The sequence below is a fragment of the Arvicola amphibius genome, chromosome 1 (assembly GCF_903992535.2).
Source record: "Arvicola amphibius chromosome 1, mArvAmp1.2, whole genome shotgun sequence".
Taxonomy (NCBI): Eukaryota; Metazoa; Chordata; class Mammalia; order Rodentia; family Cricetidae; genus Arvicola; species Arvicola amphibius.
The window spans coordinates 54,937,822-54,953,204 of NC_052047.1; the positions used below are offsets into that span (position 1 = coordinate 54,937,822).

At 46.7% G+C, this 15,383-nt stretch overlaps 1 protein-coding gene across 1 annotated transcript in view; it reads left to right on the forward strand.

The window, feature by feature from the left end:
* The window catches only part of Fam184b (family with sequence similarity 184 member B), a 95,478-nt gene extending 80,654 nt beyond the window's left edge, over window positions 1-14,824 (forward strand). Inside the window, exons 12-20 of the mRNA XM_042054866.1 lie at window positions 60-203; window positions 1,076-1,193; window positions 2,774-2,922; window positions 3,907-4,061; window positions 7,149-7,295; window positions 10,944-11,061; window positions 12,326-12,430; window positions 12,959-13,164; window positions 14,731-14,824. Coding sequence (XP_041910800.1) covers window positions 60-203; window positions 1,076-1,193; window positions 2,774-2,922; window positions 3,907-4,061; window positions 7,149-7,295; window positions 10,944-11,061; window positions 12,326-12,430; window positions 12,959-13,164; window positions 14,731-14,824 — 1,236 coding nt within the window. The remainder of the gene's footprint in view (window positions 1-59; window positions 204-1,075; window positions 1,194-2,773; window positions 2,923-3,906; window positions 4,062-7,148; window positions 7,296-10,943; window positions 11,062-12,325; window positions 12,431-12,958; window positions 13,165-14,730) is intronic.
* The last annotated feature ends 559 nt before the right edge of the window (window positions 14,825-15,383 follow it).

Here is a 15,383-nt window from a genome sequence, read left to right on the forward strand (position 1 = left end):
GAGAAGCCAGTAACCACAGATAGAATTGAATTTGAATCTTTCATTCTCGCTTTCTTCAGAAAGCCAGTAATCAAGGAAGGCAGCAGGCTAACATCCTAAAAACTGCCTTGTGTCTCATCTCCAGTCAGCAGATCCCATGGGAGGAGGAGGCAGCGGCAGGAAACAGTCAGTGGTTCCAGAGCTCAGTCTTGCCTGTCCACTCAGTTGACAAGCCACATTTCTGAGAGCTGTGGTGTCTGTGTTTGTGCTGTTATTGTTCCTTGAACTCTCTCTCATTCTGTGGATATCTTGGCTCAAGTACTTCCTGAGATGCTGGGTGTAGTTTTTTTTTTTCCTAGTATTGACTTTACCTCTGAGCTGGTGAGGAGGAACTCAGAACAAGCAAACTTTTAACAGTGTATATGTGCTAAGCTGTTAATAGCATGTGTATCCATGCTTCCGTTCCATCAAACACAAATGTGTCATTATAACACAGAGTATGGAAGTGCCCCATCCATCCCTTCTGCTCTCTATCAGGCATACAGTGTAGGATATGGAAGTAGAAAGAAGGGAAGAAACAGTCTAAAGGGAGGAGAAAGTGGACATAAGACGGGGTAATGGAGAGCATGTGGCATGAAATCTGAAAAGGGAACAACTTATTTGGAGGACAGGGGCCAGCAGAAGCATGTGTGGGTGAGGAAAGCAGCAGGGAGGGAAAAACAGAACAAAATGAATCGGGGGCTGTTTATGTACTTTACACACAATTAGGGTGTGTGATGGCACATGCCTGTAATCTGTTTGGAAGGTGAAGGCAGGAAGATTAGTGATTCAAGGTCATCTCAGCTACAAAATGATCTAGACCAGGGCGAGCTACCTGAGATCCTGGCTCATAAGAGGACAAGAAATTAAAAGAAAGAAAAAAAAACAGCAAAGTGTAATGAACAAACCACTGTAATGAAACCTGTAACTTTATCTGCTAAAAGGCATCACAAAGCCTGTGATGTGGTCAGGTCATTAGCGCACCACAGTCTAGTGAGCCACAAAAGTCACAAAAGTGTCCTGTTTCATGTCTCATTCCTTCTGCTTCTGCCCACAGGCTGCAGAGGAGCTCCTGAAGGCCTCCGGTCACAGCATCCAAGCGCTTGAGGGGGAAGCCAGACAAGAGCTGCAAGAGGAACATGAGCAGACACAAGCCCAGCAGCCTCTGCTGCTTGGTAAATATCCCACTGCCCATCTGGGAGTTCCCAGTCACCGGTGTGCTCCACACATGGAAACCAGTGGCAAGCAGAGCACACAGGCCACAGCAACAATCCCAGCTCCATTTCCAACTATCTATTAGACCTGGGGGACAGGGCTGTGCAGGCGGAGTTTTCCCATCCTAGCAGCTGCTTCCAAATTACCACACTGAGGCTTTTATTACTTATAATTGCTGATAGCTCAGACTTATTGCTAGCTAGCTCTTACAACTTAATCCATTTCTATTAATCTACATTTTGCCACATGGATCATGATTTTACCTGTCCTCCATCATGTCCTGCTCCCTCTGCAGCTGGCTGGTGTCTCTCTGACTCCACCCCTCCCTTCTTCCCTTTATACTTAGTTTGGCTTTCCTACATAACTTCCTGCCCAGTTCCCTTGACAGATTTTTATTAACCAATGAGAAGAATACATACTCAGAGTGCACAGAATGATTATTCCACAGCAGGGGTGGGGGTTCTAGGCTGAATTTTCCTATAAAAATGGAGCTATAACTGTCCTTACATCATAGGGTTGTTACATGGATTAAATGGGGTATTAAATATAACATGTCTAGCAAACAACATGAGTCCCAGTAAACATAGTGGATACTATGGTTACCACTCGGTGGAACTCGTATATGAGTCCTCTCGCAGGTTTCATTGGATTGCCTCAATTCTGTGGACTTCCATTCCAGTGGTATCTGAAAACTGGGGGGTTCAGGCCCCCAGGCTTCACCTGTCTTTCTTCTGCTTGCCTCATGCTATCCCTAGCATGAAATTTACCCCTGGTTACATTACAATATCAAAGCCCACTCTCTCAGTGTTCCAGAGGTCAACGAGAGGCAGTTAAGATCTGTGGGATTAGACTTTCTAAGTTTCAAACTTAATTCCTATACTCACAAGCTGTGTGGCCTGGGAGATCGACCATCTATCTGTCCAGTGAGGGCAATGATAGTGTTCACCTCACGGGGCTGTGGTGACTTTTGTGAGTCAGCTTCTCCTGGCAGATACTGGCTTTAGTCTGAATCCTGATGGATAACAATCTTCTTTCCCTATGAGCCAGCCAAAATAGTATGCCCATGGCTAGGAGAACTTGCAAATGTTTCTTTTTTCTTTTTTGAAAGAGTAAATTTAAAAAAGAGAAAGAGAAAACTGACATAAATATCAAGATTCTTAACTTGAGACCCTTGTTCTTCCTTTGATTTTCTGACTTGGTGCCCAGGCCCAGTGTTGCCTCAGGATCTGATGTAGACTGAGGCCAACACACCTTAACCTATTCCTCCTCCAAACTAGCGAGAAGTAGCCGGACAGGTGATTCAGGACAAAGAAGAAACTCTTGAAACGCTGACTGCTGCTCCACCACTTGACAGCTGTGTAGCTCAGGGCTGCTTGCCATTTCTGTTGCTAATAATAAAATGGAGCTGGGATGGCAGGGTGGAGGGATAATACACACCATACAGGGTGGTGCAGGACACATCAAATGCCCCTTATGCCATACTGTTGCTTCTGTGATTTGGGAATAAGTTTAGGAATGACCTCTCTGTTCTTCCTTCCAGAGTCCCTGAAGCAGGAACTGGCAGAGCAGCGATCTGCCTCTGAGCAACAGAAGGCCCTGGAGGTGCTACAGAATGAGCAAAGGGCCCCGGGCCCCTTGGGGAAGTGGCAGTGTTCAGGGAACGGCACAAACCACACCTTCACTTCAGAGGTCAGTTCCCTGCCCCGGTCCACACCATAGTCCTTCTAAGACAGCATTAAGCTCACAGAGAACAGCCCCATATGGGTGGACACTGGGAGACCCTGTTCCCGTTCCTCACCCCTAGCAACACTTGGCAGTCTGCGACCTCCCAATTTTGAAAAGCAGAAAGCAGATCTAAAGTGTTGCAGGTTACTTATAGTTCCGAAACCCGTTCCTACCTCTTAGCTCTCCAGGTAGCTGGTCTGGGTCACTCTTCCAATCTGAGGGGGGAAAATCTCAGAACACTCCAATATCTCAGAACACTCCCCAGACAAACTCCCTATTTAGACATCACAAATCTCCTTCCCAGGACCCCAGACAAATCTCCTTCATTTTCCTGTTCAGTCTTTGCCCATCAGCCCCTTCCCTACACATCCCTAATTCCTACTCCAGCTGGCATCGTCTTGCAACAGTTTAAGCCCCAAGCTTCGGTATTGGGATAACACACAGCATAACGTTGTGGCTGTTAGTGGAGTAAGCTCTAGATGCCTCAATGCATCATGGAAAAACCGCCGCCGCCACTGGCGACACCCGGTGTGCACCGGCACCCTGCCTCTGCCTCCTTGTGAGACTCCCCCTGCTTGAGGTGGAGACAGCTCCACACTAGGGTCACGGTTCGCCCAGACCTTCCACACTCAGAGGAAAACTGAATGTTGGCACAGCACAACTGACCCTGGAATCGCGTGACTATTAGGACAGTGACCGCAGGGAAGTGGTAAGGGAGGCATGGCAGCTTAAAATAGGTGCAATGTGTGGTTTATCTGATCTCTTATTAAACTCTCAGAGGGCCAGATTTAGCCAACACCCCAAACAAGAAGAGATTGCATGGGAGCTCTTCATCAGGACCCTGATACAGCTTTGTCAACAGCGCCTCCAAATCCTGAGTTGGCCGTGGTGCCTCCTGGAGAAAAAAATAATTTTTCAAAAAGTCTCTCCCTGCTGCCTTCTCCTCAGGATGTAGGTGTTACAAGGCCTCCTGGTTCGGTGCCCTGCACTGCAGAAAAAGGGCTCCTGGCTGAGAATGCGCAGCTCCAAGACACTGTACTACGCCTGCGTGCAGAAGTGGAACAGCACCTGCAGGAGGCGCTGCAGCTGCGCGAGCAGCACCGGTGAGCCTGCAACCCAGCTTCCATTGTTTTTCTTCCCCCACATTCCTCTCCTCTCTTTCCCCTCTTCCCGCGAGCATTGCTTAGAGGCTCTGAGGTCAGAAACAGTACAAATAGAATCAGACCAGGAAGAGACCATGAAATGGAATAGTTCAAACAGTGCCGTGCGTTCTTGTGCTTTGTTTTATTTTTTGTTGTTCTTTTTTGAGACAGGTTTTCTCTGTAGCTTTGGCGCCTATCCTGAAACTAGCTCTTGTAGACCAGGCTGGCCTCGAACTCACAGAGATCCGCTTGCCTCTGCCTCCCGAGTGCTGGGATTAAAGGCGTGCACCACCACTGCCCTGAATAGTGCCTTGCATTATTAACTAGCTATGGCTGCATCTTTACAAAGGGCCAATATCATCATGCAGTAATTAAAATGCAAGACACATGGAGGAAGCACCAGACTAGGTAAGTTTCCTGTTTTGTTGGAAAGTTTATAATACAAATCCGATGAACAGGACTTCTTAGGGTATCTGCTTCTTTAGCAATAAAATTTGTTGTTGTTGTTGTTGAGGAATTTGTGTGCTTCATCTGTTTTTGAGTGTTTCGCCCAGAGTTAGTTACTTGTAGGCAGAGGCTGCTTGTTTGTTCCCAGTCACCCCGACCCAAAATAATCACACAGAAACAAGAACTTCCTATATCAGTTATTCACAATTTTTCTTTTGTCATCTTAATACACAGAGGATCCTCTTTCCTCTGATTATTTTCTCTCTGATTATTTTCCTCTGATTATTGCGAACCCTACTGGGTCAGCTCTAAACTATTTCCCGCTTTGGTTGTACTTGGCCGTTTAATGTTTAAAACACTTTTTTTGTTGTTGTTGTTTTTTTCGAGACAAAGTTTCTCTGTAGCTTTGGTGCCTGTCCTGGAACTAGCTCTTGTAGACAAGGCTGGTCTCGAACTCAGAGATCCGCCTGCCTCTGCCTCCCCAGTGCTGGGATTAAAGGCGTGTGCCACCACCGCCCAGCGTAAAACACTTCTTTATAGAGAAAGGGGAGATGGCTCAGTGGTTCATATAGCTTGCTCCACTACACACTACAGGTGTGTAGGAAGGTTGGGGTTTGCACCTTGGTCAACAATTGTGACTTTTTCTCTTGTGTATGACCTCAACCAAGATTTTTCTTTTTTTAATTTTCCCAGGCCTCAGTTGCCCAGGGCATCAGGCATGGCAAAGCCCAGCACACAGGGGTGGAGAAAATTAAGAGAAAGAAAAGAGATGCCGCGTGTAATGGCAATGCCTCTACTCCTAACACTTAGAGGGCTGAGGTAGAGGAATCTCGAGTTCAGTGCCAGCAGACACTACATAGTGAGACCTTTCCAATTCTACCCTGACACCCCAGAAAGGATTCCATGCCAAGTATTTAGAACAAGATTAGGCACATAGCACTGACTTAAAAGGGAGGTCGGTTGTTAAAATTTATAAAACCGAGCTTAAACCTGGGATCTGGGAATATAGATAGTGGCAGAATGCTTTCCTACCAACGGAGAAGAACCTGCACTTTCACACACACACACACACACACACACACACACACACACACACTTCATTGAACACTTTACTAAACTCATCCCCATATCAGATTCAACGGAGCTGAGATGGAGCCTGAAAATTAGCCTCTGAATTAATATTAGTTAAAATTTGCATTTCTGAAAATTCCCCCAGGAGATGATGGAGTTGGCAGGTGAAACTGGCACCACTCTGAGACTGTGCCTCTCCCTTGCTGCTGTAATAGTCAAAGGTGAGGGGGTTTCCAGAACAGAGAATGGAGGAACTGGCCTCCGCCAGGCAGAAGCATCTAAGTAAGACCAGTCAAAAAAAGCTGGACCTGGAGGCACATGCCTGTAATCTCAGCACTTGGGAGGCTGAGGCAAAACTGCCAAGAGTTTGGGGCCAGCCTAGGGTACATACTGAGCTCCAGGCAGTGTGAACTCCAGAGTAAGACCCTGACTCAATCAATACAAAACAAGCAATGTGAGGGTGTCCCTTAGTGGGATGGCCCTGGGTACTAGTGTCCTGGGCAGAGAGGCCTACACAAGAGAGAACCATGTTTACAAAGCTTCTCTGAGTTCCACCCCAGTTACAGAAAAGCTGAGGAAGGGCCTCGAACCTTGGATGCTGAAGAGAACTTAGGTAGTCCTAGTGCCCACAGATGGCGAGGGGAGCTTACCACAGGACCCTCCCCACCCTGTGCACTCACCTGATTGTGAAGTAACTCAGCCTCCCTCTAACTGAGGTCATGGGGCTTCCCTCCCAGGTGAACCTGAGATATGAGTTAATCTAAGAAGAGCCAGGAGCCCATCTGGCTGAGATGGAGCACCATAGATCTAGAGATGCACCACGTGGCCCTAGGCAAGTCTCTCTTCAAGGGAAGAAAGCAATGATCCCTCAGCTGGGAAAAAAAGCATACAAATGTGCCTGTCCCTCCTGAGAGTGGAAGACTCCCTGGGACTCAGCTGTGGTCATTAGGATCCTCCTCTAGGTTAAGAGCAAGGAGAGCTAATGATTGGAAAGGGCTTTGTGCCATGTGCTACTCCGGATATGCATTAGTTCAATTCCCCTTTGCAATGACCCTGTAAGGTAAGTACCATATCTCTCCCATCTAATAGAAGAGGGCACTGGGCCCAAGGTCACACAGTTAAAAATAATAGCAACAAACAAGGACTTTAGCAGCCTGGCCCTAACTATTACTCTTTTACCTATTCCACCCACCTTTCTGGAAACCCTGGATAGGGTTCTCCTGGCTTTCAGAGTTCTAGGCCCAGCTGAGAGAGTGCTGCCTCTGCCTCAAGAAGAGGGTACGGAGGAAAGGAGTGTTTTCTGGGGCTCCCTCTGGGTCTCTTTTCCTTCTTCCAAGGAAGGCAACTCCTTTGATCAGGGTTCTCCTTTGCTGATGCTAGAGTGGGAAGGTATCCTTCTCATAAGGTGACTGGATATCACTTAGTTCAGGGCCTTTTAAACTAGGCCACCAAACAGAGAAATGAGCCCCCGAGTCCAAGGGCTCAGGCTCAGCGCCTGGGTGACCCTGCCTGTGCTTCCATCCTTCACAGGTTGCTGGAGGAGGACCAGAAAGCCCAGAGAGCCATGGAGGTGGAAGCACTCCGCCAAGAACACCGGAAGGAGATGCAGGCCATGGTGGCAGATTTCAGTGGTGCTCAGGCCCGGCTCCAGGCCAGGCTGGCGGCTCTGGAAGCCGAGTGAGCAAAGTCTTGGGCCCAGGTGGAGACGGAGTAGCAGGTTACCATTTGGGGAAGAAACCAACTCATCCTAGTGTCCCTAGGCTGCCATGGTTTTAAAACGTAGACATTCCCTGGGTTCTAGAAGCTCTTCATTTTCAGGCAAATGAGGATAGTTGGCCATCCCTCATTTTATTTTATTTTTCTCATTTTACTATTTATTTGAAAATTACATAAATGTGTAAAAGTATAATTTGTACTACCCACATATTCTTGAGTATGTGGCCATCCACTGGAAGAGCATGGGCAACCGACCTACCAGGGGCTATACGCATAAAGGAAGATGACTCCCTATCCCACAGTTATCGTTTGCAAATAGTGCCTCAGCTAGGTGTGGGGTTTGGTGTCCACCTCCCGTCTCCATGTTGGGATTTTGTCTATCTCGAGCTTGTATAGATCTCATGCATGTTGTCACCACCATTGTGAGTTTATATGTGGCATTGCCTTGCTGTGTCCTAAACAGCTTTCCTGTAGTCACTCACGGCCTCTGGCACTCACAGTCTTTCTGCCCCTCTTCTGCAATGATTCCTGAGGAGAGGGTGTAGCAACCCCCCCCCTCTTCTCTCTCTCTCTCTCCTTTAACTGAAATTTTTGTTGCATAATATACATTATTACAGTTTCCCCTCCCACTGCTCCTCCTAGTTCCCCCTCACATCCTCTCCAATCCAGATCCATCCCCTACCTGTCTCCCATCAGAAAACTTAGACTTCTAAGGGATGATAATAATAAAATATAAGATAGTATAATGAGGTAAGACAAAGCCTAACACACTGAAATATGACAAAATAAATAGAAGGAAAGGAACCTAAAAAAAAAGCACATGAAACAGTGATAGATACCAAGACCCACACGTTTGTACACTCAGGAAACATAAAAACACTAGACTGGAAGCCTGTATGGTAAAGAGAGAGGGAATATACATAAATAAAATACAAATTAAAAATAAGATAGAAAAAAAGGGAACGTGCTGACATGACATCATGAGTCAAGGCACCCGCAAAAATGCTGTCAGTTTGTCTTCTGTTGGCGTCTACTGCTGGACAGGCAGCCTGCCCTTAAGTCTCACTTGTTCCCCCTGTGTGACTCCCTCGGAGAAAACTAAATTTTCACTTGCAAGTGGTCAACAATTTGAGATTGCTCCTGGGTTAGGAAATGGAGTACATGTCCACTTCTCCTTTGAGCTCTGGAATCGTCTGGTGCAGAGGAGTGCAGGCCCTGTTCACGCCCCTCAGTCTCTGTGAGTTCAGATGAACATCGTCCGTCCTCGCTTTAGAGAGCATTGTCTTCCTGGTGTCCTCCACCCCCTCTGGCTCTTACAATCTTTGAGCCTTTTTCTCTGCAGGTTTCCCTGAACCCTGGAGGGTATTTGATGGAGACATCCTGTTAGGGCTGAGGGTTCAGCAGTCTCTCACCCTCTGCATACTGTCTGGCTGTGCCTCTCCATGCTTGTTCCCATCTGCTATAGAATGAGGCTTCTCTGATGGTGGCTGAGCAAGACACTGGTGTATGCACATAGTAGGATGCAATTAGGAGTCATTTTATTGGTACATTTTGCTTTTCTTTTTCAGAACAGTAGTTTTTGGGCAATCTAGTCTCAGGTTCTTGTTCACACAGCAGTGTTGGGTATGGGTTCCATCTTGTGGAGTGGGGTGGGCCTTAAGTCAAATCAGATCTTAGGTGACCGCTTCCACAAGCTTTGTGCCGCCATTGCCCTAGCATATCTTGCAGACAGGACTCCACTGTAGATCAGTGGGTTTGTGACTTGGTTGGTTTTTATTCTTCTCTGTCGGTAGAATGCAGAGTCCCTTCCTGTACCAAAGACACTAGCATGTAGGGGTGAAGGCTCTCTGTAGGCACCAGCTCAAAATCTCCATGGTCAGGGAGTTGTATAGGTGTTGTCTTCAGCAATGGGCTTTGCCATCAGTTTGTGAAGAGCAACGATATAGCAGTCTCTCGTTTTCTGCACTTTGACTAATTCATTGCTTCTGTGTTCATTGCCACCTACTGCAAATAGAAGCTTCTTTGTGAGTTGAGGGATGCATTAATCTATAAAGATTTGTTATTATTTATGTGAATGTGTGCTTGTATAATTGCATGCTCCACATGTGACAGTACCCTGGGGGGAGGCAGAAGAAGCTTTCTTCTAATTGCTGAATGACAGAGAAACTAAAGGAAGGGATGATTGACACGAAGACCAGTTAGGAAGTGAGTCAGCTGACAGGTAAAACATCTTTCCCATGGTTATATAGTAGGAAGTGAACGTAAGAGCCTGTGTTCTGAGAAACCAGTCTTGACCCAGAACAGTTGCAGTGTGTCTTGCCCAGAACCACAGGCCTGTAATCCTCTAGAAGGAGCTGGGACAAGAGGATTGCAAGTCCCAAGCCATCAAGGGCTGTCAAACAAGTTGCAGAGCCATCAAGGGCAGTGTAGTGAGGTCATAACGCAGAATAAGAAGGTAAAAACGGAAAAGCATTGGGGAGATAGCTCAATGCCTGCTCATGACGCGCAGCCCCCAGCTCTGAAAGAAAAGCTGCGGTGAGGTGTATCAACCAAGCCCCATCCAGTGGGCACGTGCCATGTGCCCGTGTGCCAGTCAGCCTTTACCTCACTGGCTCTTCACAACCAACCACCGTTGAATGCTCTCTTTAAAGAGGAAGGAACTGCTGGGAAGAGTTGCACATGGAGGCAGAGACAGGTGGATTTCCATGAGTTCCAGGCTAGCCTGCTCTATGTGGTGAGGCCAGACCCTGTCTCAACCACACAGCTGCCCTCTTCTCCCCTCAAAAGAAGACAGAATCTTGGCTCCAGGAGAAATAGCATCAGTGATGAGGCAAAGAACTAGAAAGCAGCAGATAAAGGGTTAGCAGGGGGCGGGGTTTCTCACTCTCAAACCTTCACTTGTCATCAGCGCCATCAGCACTGTCTCTCCCCGTCACCATCCCTGGCTTATTTCCTCTATGGCTACACCTGAAGGGCTTCTTGACTGTGCTCTGGGTCCCCAGCAGATAAGGCAAGAGCCTCATGGGCATCAGGGGACCCTGCAGGCCTAGGGTGGAGCAAGGCTCTTGTTCCAGAACCACACCTCACCCCAGAAGCCTGGCTGCATGTAGAAACTATGTGCACACCCCTTAGTTCTGAAGGCGTGGGAAAACTGATGGGATCCAGAACAGGAGTAGGCCCTGGGTGGCCATGCTAAGCACAGTCTCCAGGAGCTCCATCAGGTATAGGCCCTGGGTGGCCATGCTAAGCACAGTCTCCAGGAGCTCCATCAGGTATAGGCCCTGGGTGGCCATGCTAAGCACAGTCTCCAGGAGCTCCATCAGGTATAGGCCCTGGGTAGCCATGCTAAGCACAGTCTCCAGGAGCTCCATCAGGTATAGGCCCTGGGTGGCCATGCTAAGCACAGTCTCCAGGAGCTCCATCAGGTATAGGCCCTGGGTGGCCATGCTAAGCAAAGTCTCCAGGAGCTCCATCAGGTATAGGCCCTGGGTGGCATGCTAAGCACAGTCTCCAGGAGCTCCATCAGGTATAGGCCCTGGGTGGCCATGCTCTACACTATTGTTACCCTATTGAGAAACCTCTGTAGGACTGACTACCTACTTCAAACAGGCTTAAAGATTCTGGAGAGAAGCCAGGGAAAGGAACCTCGCGGCCAGAGGACCTGCAGCTCATAGGCCGCCTGCAGACACGCCTGAAGGAGAGAGAGGACATCATCAGACAGCTGACGGTGAGGCCCAGGCCAGCAAAGAAGGGGAGGTTCTGCCCAGTGGACACATTAAGGGTGTTAGCTTTGAACCTGGCATTTCTGTAGCTGCCTGTCCATCCTTCATTATTTCCCCCATTACTAAGAAGTACTCATAAAGAGAGAGAGAGAGAGAGAGAGAGAGAGAGAGAGAGGCAAAGAAAAGAAAACCATCCTTTCCCCAAGTTTAACAGCCTTTGTTTGATGTTGATTCTGTTTTTTTAACCTACAGATTTGATAAAAATCCATTTACTTACCTTGATTGTAATAGAATCATTCAAATTTACCATTGTTGATCTATCAATCACCTGCTTTCGAGTAGCACACCCATTCTAGTAGCAAGACCCCTTGAAGAATTATTTCCAACTCCTTTAATGCTGTGCCTCAAAATCTTCAAGACCTGATGGGACGTCTCTCCCCTTGGTCTGTCTTTGACTCTTAGAATTATGTTAATAAGGAATAACTGCTACTTGGTAAGTGTAGGAAGGTACTATAGTTATTAGTCTTTTTATTTATTTATTTTTATTAACTTATCTATATTTAGGTGCATATGTGTGCACATCACATGTATACAGGTCCCTTTGGAGGAGAGAATAGGGCATCAGATCCCCTGGAGCTGGAGTTACTGATATTTGTGAACTCCCTGATTACAGGCACTAGGAATTGAACACAGGTCCTCTAGAAGAGCAGTAAGTGCTCTTAACCACTAAGGATTATCTTAAAAGAATAACCGCTCAGGTTAAGAACACTTGTTGCTCTCACAGAGGGCCCAGGCTCAGTTCCCGGCACCCACAGGTCATGCTTCAGTCCTTAGAACCACACAGATCAAGTATGGTAGCACATGCCTGGAACCCAGCTCTTAGGAGTCAGAAACAGATCAGAAGTTCAAGGCCATGTTCATCGTTGGCTAAACAGTAGAGTATGTTTGAGGCCAGCTTGAAGTGCATGAGGATCTGCTTCAAGCAAAGGCAAGGGAGAGAAAGTTTGGAACATTTGCTTAGTTACTTTCACTTTTGGACTAGACTTTGCTTTCAGATGCTCAGTAGAGTTAGATTTTTTTCCTCGCTAAGGCAGCTTGTTCTTTTCTTCACTGGAACCATGAAGCCATGGTACCACCTCCAAGGTGCTCCAGTGACTGGCTGCTGATTGCCACTCACCCACCCTCCTTCTCCAGGGCCCTCCCACCATCTGGACAAAACCAGTGACGCATGCCTAAGCTCTCTAAGACCTGGTTGCATTGATTTTCCAGGAAGAGAGAAGATTTCACTATGCAGCCTTCCCCAGTGCAATGTCCCACAGGAATCGGTCCTTCTCGTTCAATCCTCACCCAGGATACTTGACCCCTTCCATGAAGGTAAAGCAGTTTTATCACATTACATAATGTGCAGGCTTTTCTCCTCAAAGTAGCTGCAGCATACTGATGGGCTGGTGGGCATCTCGTCAGATACGCCTATTCGCTTTTATAATAATGCTGTTTCCTGGGTATTGTAGTAAGGCCGCTTGTTTGTTATGGGCTGCTCAGTCCCGAAATAACCACACAGAAACTGTGTTAACTAAATCACTGCTTGGCCAGTTACTTAAGTGTATTGCTTGCTAGCTCTTATATCTAGAATTAACCCATCTCCATTATTTTATATTTTATCACAAGGCTTGTGGTCTACGGGCAAGGTTTCAACATGTCTGTCTCTGGCAGTGGCTTCATGGCTTCTCCTTGACTCCGCCTCCTTTCTCCCAGCATTCAGTTTAGTTTTCCCCACCTAGCTAACTTCTACCTTGCTATAGGCCAAGCCAGTTTCTTTATTAACCAATGGTATTCACAGCATACAGAGGGGAACCCCACATCACCTGGGTGGCATTAACAGCCTTCCTCTGACACAAACAGAAAAAGAAGATGGAGGAAGTGCCCAGCCGAGTGGTGAGCGTGCCAAACCTTGCCTCCTATGCAAAGAACTTTCTGAGTGGAGATCTGAGCTCCAGGATCAATGCCCCTCCCATAACAAAGTCACCCAGCCTGGACCCAAGCCCCAGCTGTGGCCAGCCCACCAGTTACAAACCTACCCAGTTACTTGATGGGAAAACTGCCACAAGGTGCGTGAGGGAGAGGGTGAAGATGTACTCTGTTCTTCAAGGGCAGGAAAGAAACTGGTATTTTCTCGGGTGCCTGTTAAGTATCTGGCGTCTGGTCTAAAGAGTAGGAGCCCAGCCTTGGACAATGACACTCTAGCCAAATGGAAACACTAATGATAGAAACTGTTGTTCTTTGGATTTTGGTGCCAGATTTTAGAAGGCCTAATTTTTATGGAATCGCTTAAGATCTGTATTCAAAATCCATTTTTTTTCTTGGCTGTGCGGCCTTGGACAGGTGACCTCTATGGTTCCCTACATTTCTGTCTTAAAAGTGAATACAGCAGCTGCCTGGTAAGATTGGTGTGACTAAAGGAATTAATCCATAAACTGTTCCCAGCCTGGGACCTGACAGGGAACTGTGGCTTTAGCTAAGGCTACTTTTCAGTGAGGATGGTATTCTTGAGGCTGTTAGAGCCTCTGGGTGTGGGCGTGGCTGGCACACCTTCCATGTTTTTCCTCTTCCCAAGGCCTGTGGGCTCACCTTGCTTACTGTTTCCCTTCTCATCAAGCCCTCCATTCAAAGGGTGTGCTTTAAATTCTGAGCTGCGTGGGCCTGCCCTAAAACGCTATGGTTGCAGAAGCTCTCTGCATGCCAGCCTGACCCTGGCTCTTTAGACTGGAGGGGAGGTAGAGACCTGACTGTGGAGCGAGGACTAACTTGCCACCCCTGAATGAGTATAGCCCCTTGAGTCCTGCCTGAGGAGAAAGGTCTAGAGCAGAGCATACCAGTTTGCCAGCTCCTGACTCTCATTGGTAGGCACCTGCTTTAAACTATTTTGTTTTTTTTTAATCACAGTATTTATGGGTCAAGTATGCACACCTTTAATCTCACAAGTGAATCTATGTGAGTTCTAGGCCAGCACAGTCTATGTAGTAAGTTCTAGAACAGTCACTACAAAGTGACCCTTAAAATATTGTATGTTATTAATGGGGGAGGGAGGCATCTGCCATGCACACATGCTAATGTCAGAGGACAACTTTTGAGAGTCGGTTCTCTCCATTCACCTCGTAGGTTCCAGGAATCAAACTCAGGTTCTCAAGCCTGGCAGGCTGCTATTTTATATGAAATTTCACAAACGAAGACTATTTAGCCAGGTGACAGTTCGTTGCCTACTCTTTCTTCTTTTTTATTAGGCAAATTTCATAGCTTCATTAATATGCTCACAAGTAATATATAAAAGGTTCATGGTGGAACACTATTTTGATAAACTATTTTAAGTTTTTAAAATTTGGCTTCTTGTCTGATATGTGCCTAAAATAAGATATAGAATGCTACAAATGGCATCTCGTTAGTGCCATGGCCATCAGGTCACCAGTGAAGGACTGGAGAGCAGTTGGTGGTTAAAACAAGAACTAGACCCTCCCTCCCACTCATCCTTCCCAACACATTTCCTGCTGCTGACACAGGTCATGGCCTAGCATTTTCTGAGGGGATAGCAAGCACTTAGCTTCTCCAGGAATGATGGCAGCATATTGTTTTTTTATTGAAAAAGTTTCAAAACCATGTACATTTTTTTCTTTGATTAGGGCACAAGATGGCGAACCAGGTCAAGCCAAAGAGGCCCCACAGAAGCAAGGCTCTCCACATCAGGAGTGGTTTACCAAGTATTTTTCATTCTAAGCTCGTCTTTGGGATCTGTTCCAAGGGGTGCATTAGAAAAGCGTTTCAACCATCTGAAAGAATGAATTAAAATCATCCAGCCAGTAACTAGCTGAAACTTTCATGTGATAGATAGCTAAAACAAAGTGTGGCATTAACATTCCAGTTTCATTGTGACACCTGCTTACTTTACAATTCTTAAAGCTGAAACAAGCCAGTTATTAACAAGTATCCCTTGGAAAATGCTATTAATCTCTGATGACCAAATTACCCATTGTATTTCCAGTGCCTGTAATGTCACACTCCACTTGCCGGGATATCAGACTAGTGACTGCCATGGTCTGCTTTAAAAGTGATTTTTTTTCTTGGTCATCTCCAAAGAGTTATGCTATATATTTCCACATATGTAAGATGATAATTTCAAAATGCACATCTAACCTCAATATGAAGAGGAATAAAATAAAGCCAATGAAGACAAAACATCAGACCTACCAGGAACGAATTGCAGCACGCTTGGACTGCATGTTTCGGCTTCCAAGGTCTAGCACAGGCCGCAAACTACAGAGGGACAACACCTACC